Source organism: Macrosteles quadrilineatus, unplaced genomic scaffold (genome assembly GCF_028750875.1).
Source record: "Macrosteles quadrilineatus isolate MER2022 unplaced genomic scaffold, UCM_ALF_1.0 Scaffold_1__1_contigs__length_201487025, whole genome shotgun sequence".
Lineage (NCBI taxonomy): Eukaryota > Metazoa > Arthropoda > Insecta > Hemiptera > Cicadellidae > Macrosteles > Macrosteles quadrilineatus.
Window position 1 is genome coordinate 143,750,186 of NW_026542594.1, and position 7,082 is coordinate 143,757,267.

Genomic DNA, 7,082 nt, shown 5'->3' on the forward strand with positions numbered 1-7,082 from the left:
AAACTTATTATTGCTATAACTTTTTTATTAGTTAAGATAAAACTTTTTACCCTATAACCTTTTCTATTGGCCATATGTTTTGATTAAAACTACGTTTTAACCGATGTCCCATCTCGTACCGTTATCGAGCTACAGTCGTTTCAATGTATAGCGCGTTCCGCCATCTTTGCCCCCCTCCCCCCAAGTTCTCGACCACCTGAAAAGTAGGCGAAATGCGTAATTTTTATCACCACAGTCCATATTACAACTATAAGCAAAGATATTTGATATTACTTCTTTGCAACACTCACAAAATAATTCTACTTTCGGTAAAAAAAACTACACGAAAAGTCAATTTTTACATATTTTATACAATAACTTGTTTATTTATAGAGATACGACCTCGGACCCAATAACCGTTATTCTAGTCCACATTTTTTGAATTACAACGACGTTTTAACCGATGTTCTATCTTTTACCGTTTTCGAAATATCAGCGTTTTAACGCATAGCACAAACCACCATGTTTGCCCCGTCCCCCCACCTTATCGACCACTTTTGAAATAGGCGACATACGTAATTTTGATCCTTACAGTCCATATTACAATAATCAGCAATAACATTGCGTACTACTTTCATGCATGCTCAAGCCCCCTCAGCTCCTGGACTATATTGCGTTTATCATCAAAGCTCGCTCGAGCTGCGTGCTTCACATCAAAACGCCCGAAAGGTGTGAAACGGAGAAAGCTGACGTTGCGAAACTTCAGCAGAATGTAAACAAGACAACGAACCTTGTCAGTGTGGTGAGCTACTGCGACAGGCATGTGCACATCGTCACCAACACTCATCTTGTATAAACAGTGTTATCAAACACCGCTATTAATGTAAAAACACAGAGGTTTTCAGAGTTATCAAACTTTGATATTTCATCCTACCAGGGATTAGATAAAATTTATTAAGTGCATTGTTCAGCCGTTCTGGGGATCAACTAGTCCCTACAAATGATCGTCAAGAAAATGTTTTCCAACTAGTTTAAATACCAACCAGATACTCTAATACAATCAAAGTAATTCATTACTGTTTCATCTTTTACACTAACTATCGATAAGGAAAAAATTATTTTTTTTATGTGGAGTACTGTGATGTTACAGTGGCTGTGTTGACGGAAGTGTACGGTGTCAAGAAGTCCCCAGCAACTGTAACGAAGTGTACGTCCTAGTGAGTGGCCATGACCCCAGACTGGGGTACACCACCTTCTGTCTATAGTCCAAGATATGTACAACTCTAATGTGTTGTTACAGTGGCTGTGTTGACGGGAGTGCACGGTGTCAAGAAGTGTCCCAGCAACTGTAACGAAGTGTACATCCCAGTGTGTGGCCATGACCCCAGACTGGGGTACACCACCTTCTGTCTATAGTCCAAGATATGTACAACTCTATATTGTGTTGTTACAGTGGCTGTGTTGACGGAAGTGTACGGTGTCAAGAAGTCCCCAGCAACTGTAACGAAGTGTACATCCTTGTGTGTGACCATGATCCTAGACTGGGGTACACCACCTTCTGTCTATAGTCCAAGATATGTGCAACTCTACTGTGTTGTTACAGTGGCTGTGTTGACGGAAGTGTACGGTGTCAAGAAGCCCCCAGCAACTGTAACGAAGTGTACATCCCAGTGTGTGACCATGTCCCCAGACTGGGGTAACCACCTTCTGTCTATAGTCCAAGATATGTACAACTCTATATTGTGTTGTTACAGTGGCTGTATTGACGGGAGTGCACGGTGTCAAGAAGTGTCCCAGCAACTGTAACGAAGTGTACGTCCCAGTGTGTGGCCATGACCCCAGACTGGGGTACACCACCTTCTGTCTATAGTCCAAGATATGTACAACTCTATATTGTGTTGTTACAGTGGCTGTATTGACGGGAGTGCACGGTGTCAAGAAGTGTCCCAGCAACTGTAACGAAGTGTACGTCCCAGTGTGTGGCCATGACCCCAGACTGGGGTACACCACCTTCTGTCTATAGTCCAAGATATGTACAACTCTAATGTGTTGTTACAGTGGCTGTGTTGACGGGAGTGCACGGTGTCAAGAAGTGTCCCAGCAACTGTAACGAAGTGTACATCCCAGTGTGTGACCATGACCCCAGACTGGGGTACACCACCTTCTGTCTATAGTCCAAGATATGTACAACTCTATATTGTGTTGTTACAGTGGCTGTGTGGACGGGAGTGTACGGTGTCAAGAAGTGTCCCAGCAACTGTAACGAAGTGTACATCCTAGTGAGTGGCTATGACCCCAGACTGGGGTACACCACCTTCTGTCTATAGTCCAAGATATGTACAACTCTAATGTGTTGTTACAGTGGCTGTGTTGACGGGAGTGCACGGTGTCAAGAAGTGTCCCAGCAACTGTAACGAAGTGTACATCCCAGTGTGTGGCCATGACCCCAGACTGGGGTACACCACCTTCTGTCTATAGTCCAAGATATGTACAACTCTATATTGTGTTGTTACAGTGGCTGTGTTGACGGGAGTGCACGGTGTCAAGAAGTGTCCCAGCAACTGTAACGAAGTGTACATCCCAGTGTGTGGCCATGACCCCAGACTGGGGTACACCACCTTCTGTCTATAGTCCAAGATATGTACAACTCTAATGTGTTGTTACAGTGGCTGTGTTGACGGGAGTGCACGGTGTCAAGAAGTGTCCCAGCAACTGTAACGAAGTGTACATCCCAGTGTGTGGCCATGACCCCAGACTGGGGTACACCACCTTCTGTCTATAGTCCAAGATATGTACAACTCTATATTGTGTTGTTACAGTGGCTGTGTTGACGGGAGTGCACGGTGTCAAGAAGTGTCGCAGCAACTGTAACGAAGTGTACATCCCAGTGTGTGACCATGTCCCCAGACTGGGGTACACCACCTTCTGTCTATAGTCCAAGATATGTACAACTCTAATGTGTTGTTACAGTGGCTGTGTTGACGGGAGTGCACGGTGTCAAGAAGTGTCCCAGCAACTGTAACGAAGTGTACATCCCAGTGTGTGGCCATGACCCCAGACTGGGGTACACCACCTTCTGTCTATAGTCCAAGATATGTACAACTCTATATTGTGTTGTTACAGTGGCTGTGTGGACGGGAGTGTACGGTGTCAAGTCAAGAAGTGTCTCAGCAACTCTACAGGCTAGTATTCACTAGGACACCCGGTCGCTTATCAACCGGCGACCTGGTTGACGAGCGACTAAGTTGATGATTGAACGTTTTATTGCTGGGTGGTACACACTAGGATACCTAGCACTTTCAACCGAGCAGGAAATCAAAATTTGGTGGGGATGGACTGTGTTTGGTTCTGGAATCTGGTTCGAGCTCTAGTTGCAGAGTTGCACTGACCTGTGTGTTGTGACAACATGCCCACCTACGAAGAAGAGATTGCTGCCGCAGTTATAATTCTAATTAATTGAAGGAAGACATTGTTCAAAATATTTTGGGCTAAAGGGTATTGGACCAATCGCAGTCGTTGATGTATCCGGATTGTTGGTTATGCCCGCCACGTCTTGATCAACATTGACTTCACTATGTTCAGTCATGGTTGGTACACACATTCATCCAAACAAACACAAACACTTGAGCAGTCTACAATAAACTCAAACAATCGAAAACCCCCTCTAAATTGAAAGAGACCACGTTTAGCACTAGCACTGTTTAATTTTGACAGTTGATACAAACAGTGTACTGCGCATGCGCTAGCCGTTTTTAGTTGATCAACTTGGTCGCTGAAGCGTACACACTCTAGTTTTTTGAGAAATCTGATTGCCCGGCGATAAAATGGTTGATCGGAAACCCCCAGGTTTTCGATACATGTCCGAAAACCAAAAAGTTGCCTGGCAACCTACAAATCGCCGTCAACCAAATTGACAGATACGTACACACACGGCGATATTTGTGCAATTTGGTCGCTCGTCAACCAGATCGCCGGTTGATAAGCGACCGGGTGTCCTCGTGAGTACTAGCCTTTAAGGCCTTAAGGCCACCTTCTGTCTATAGTCCAAGATATGTACAACTCTAATGTGTTGTTACAGTGGCTGTGTTGACGGGAGTGCACGGTGTCAAGAAGTGTCCCAGCAACTGTAACGAAGTGTACATCCTAGTGAGTGGCCATGACCCCAGACTGGGGTACACCACCTTCTGTCTATAGTCCAAGATATGTACAACTCTAATGTGTTGTTACAGTGGCTGTGTTGACGGGAGTGCACGGTGTCAAGAAGTGTCCCAGCAACTGTAACGAAGTGTACATCCCAGTGTGTGACCATGTCCCCAGACTGGGGTACACCACCTTCTGTCTATAGTCCAAGATATGTACAACTCTAATGTGTTGTTACAGTGGCTGTGTTGACGGGAGTGCACGGTGTCAAGAAGTGTCCCAGCAACTGTAACGAAGTGTACATCCCAGTGTGTGGCCATGACCCCAGACTGGGGTACACCACCTTCTGTCTATAGTCCAAGATATGTACAACTCTAATGTGTTGTTACAGTGGCTGTGTTGACGGGAGTGCACGGTGTCAAGAAGTGTCGCAGCAACTGTAACGAAGTGTACATCCCAGTGTGTGACCATGTCCCCAGACTGGGGTACACCACCTTCTGTCTATAGTCCAAGATATGTACAACTCTAATGTGTTGTTACAGTGGCTGTGTTGACGGGAGTGCACGGTGTCAAGAAGTGTCCCAGCAACTGTAACGAAGTGTACATCCCAGTGTGTGGCCATGTCCCCAGACTGGGGTACACCACCTTCTGTCTACAGTCCAAGATATGTACAACTCTAATGTGTTGTTACAGTGGCTGTGTTGACGGGAGTGCACGGTGTCAAGAAGTGTCGCAGCAACTGTAACGAAGTGTACATCCCAGTGTGTGACCATGACCCCAGACTGGGGTACACCACCTTCTGTCTATAGTCCAAGATATGTACAACTCTAATGTGTTGTTACAGTGGCTGTGTTGACGGGAGTGCACGGTGTCAAGAAGTGTCGCAGCAACTGTAACGAAGTGTACATCCCAGTGTGTGACCATGTCCCCAGACTGGGGTACACCACCTTCTGTCTATAGTCCAAGATATGTACAACTCTATATTGTATTGTTACAGTGGCTGTGTTGACGGGAGTGCACGGTGTCAAGAAGTGTCGCAGCAACTGTAACGAAGTGTACATCCCAGTGTGTGACCATGTCCCCAGACTGGGGTACACCACCTTCTGTCTATAGTCCAAGATATGTACAACTCTAATGTGTTGTTACAGTGGCTGTGTTGACGGGAGTGCACGGTGTCAAGAAGTGTCGCAGCAACTGTAACGAAGTGTACATCCCAGTGTGTGGCCACGATCCTAGACTGGGGTACACCACCTTCTGTCTATAGTCCAAGATATGTACAACTCTACTGTGTTGTTACAGTGGCTGTGTTGACGGAAGTGTACGGTGTCAAGAAGTGTCGCAGCAACTGTAACGAAGTGTACATCCCAGTGTGTGGCCACGATCCTAGACTGGGGTACACCACCTTTGTCTATAGTCCAAGATATGTACAACTCTACTGTGTTGTTACAGTGGCTGTGTTGACGGGAGTGCACGGTGTCAAGAAGTGTCGCAGCAACTGTAACGAAGTGTACATCCCAGTGTGAGGCCACGATCCTAGACTGGGGTACACCACCTTTGTCTATAGTCCAAGATATGTACAACTCTATATTGTGTTGTTACAGTGGCTGTGTTGACGGGAGTGCACGGTGTCAAGAAGTGTCGCAGCAACTGTAACGAAGTGTACATCCCAGTGTGTGGCCATGATCCTAGACTGGGGTACACCACCTTCTGTAGTGTGGAGGCGTTGGACAAATGTAACCTCAGCAGGGGTAATAGTAAGTATCATCTGAATTAACTCAATAAGTTATCATTCGAGACTTCCATTTTAGTACTTTTACTCAGTAGAGCTCTATGACTAGTCAACTAGATGGTTCTGTACTAGAGTTGTTTGGGGATACTTTGTGTCACGATAGTCCCCGATGGACACTGACCTTTCTCACTCCAGACTTAGTTATCTGTTGGGACACGCCATGCATGCCTCGTGAGTCACTAGCAAGTTTATCTCCATGTTGTTGTGCTGGCGTCGCTGATCACAACGTAAACTGCTTGGTCTCCATGTGGTTGAGGATGTTTGTTCTCTTCCGAGTTCTAGCTTCTTGCTTATACTATTGACTATTGTATCAATTTAGTTAAAACTTATACTTATATCAGGTATTGCGAAAATGTTTAACCAACGTTTGATAAAAATATATTCAGCAAATGATGAAATGTCAAACAATATTCAATTGGTGTTTCAGAGGCTATAAGTTATCAAGTCAACAGTTAAATATTGTAACCAGCCAAATGAATCTGACTTAGATAGTCGTGCTATATTTAAAGTCGCTAATATTTTTTTTTAATAATCTAATTAAATACAGAAATCAAATAATCAACAACCAAAACTGTAATGTAAATTTAAACTTAAAATAGATGGCCAAACCTAAAAAGGCTATTAGTTTTTAAATGTTTCTAACTGTTACAAAGAAATATTCCAAAGTCTATTTTTAATTAAAACATAATTAGTCTTTTTAGTTTCACGAAAAGTAACGTTAAAAACACCGAGTAAAAGTGGGTCATTGGCCATTGCATATTCTCACCCATAATAAAAGTGTTCGATAAATATCGCACTTTAAACACGGTATGGTTCCAAATATGTAATGAATTACTTTCTACTCTTGTTATGAATAGTATACTATTCCTGAGACTCAAAATGCCGGCAATTATAAGAAAAATGATTATTTATTAGATGAGGTATTTGCGTAACATGTGTAATCTTTGCTACGACTCAAAATGGAAAACGGTGTTTTTGCCAGCTGTTAGAGTAGAGTATGCATCGTAGAAGAATACTTTAAAAGTAATTCCCTAATTTTATTTCAATAAATGTTTAAAAATCGGTTTCCGGGTGTGATATCAGTACCTTATGATATCAACTATTTATTGACTCGTAAAATGTTTATGGACACCGGATCTGTAGAATACGAAAAACGTAGACGTAGACAAAAATA

The 7,082-nt window shown here is 43.8% G+C and overlaps 1 protein-coding gene across 1 annotated transcript; it reads left to right on the forward strand.

The window, feature by feature from the left end:
* Positions 1-1,509: 1,509 nt before the first annotated feature.
* LOC129001226 (uncharacterized) lies at positions 1,510-5,642 on the forward strand. Its single transcript, XM_054428455.1, has 20 exons — positions 1,510-1,675; positions 1,734-1,841; positions 1,887-1,994; positions 2,038-2,145; positions 2,191-2,298; positions 2,342-2,449; positions 2,495-2,602; positions 2,646-2,753; positions 2,799-2,846; positions 2,950-3,043; positions 3,103-3,161; positions 4,058-4,165; positions 4,209-4,256; positions 4,360-4,467; positions 4,511-4,558; positions 4,662-4,787; positions 4,964-5,011; positions 5,117-5,164; positions 5,268-5,375; positions 5,419-5,642. The coding sequence occupies exons 1-20, from the start codon at positions 1,510-1,512 to the stop codon at positions 5,640-5,642; spliced, it is 1,989 nt and encodes a 662-aa protein (XP_054284430.1).
* The last annotated feature ends 1,440 nt before the right edge of the window (positions 5,643-7,082 follow it).

Bases quoted from the DNA above. Each gene is read 5' to 3' on its own strand.
- LOC129001226 (XM_054428455.1), top strand. From the start codon at position 1,510: ATGATCCTAGACTGGGGTACACCACCTTCTGTCTATAGTCCAAGATAT. The intron at 4,166-4,208 runs GTCTATAGTCCA...GTGTTGTTACAG, and splicing joins ACTGGGGTACACCACCTTCT to TGGCTGTGTTGACGGGAGTG. The intron at 5,165-5,267 runs GTAACGAAGTGT...GTGTTGTTACAG, and splicing joins CAAGAAGTGTCGCAGCAACT to TGGCTGTGTTGACGGGAGTG.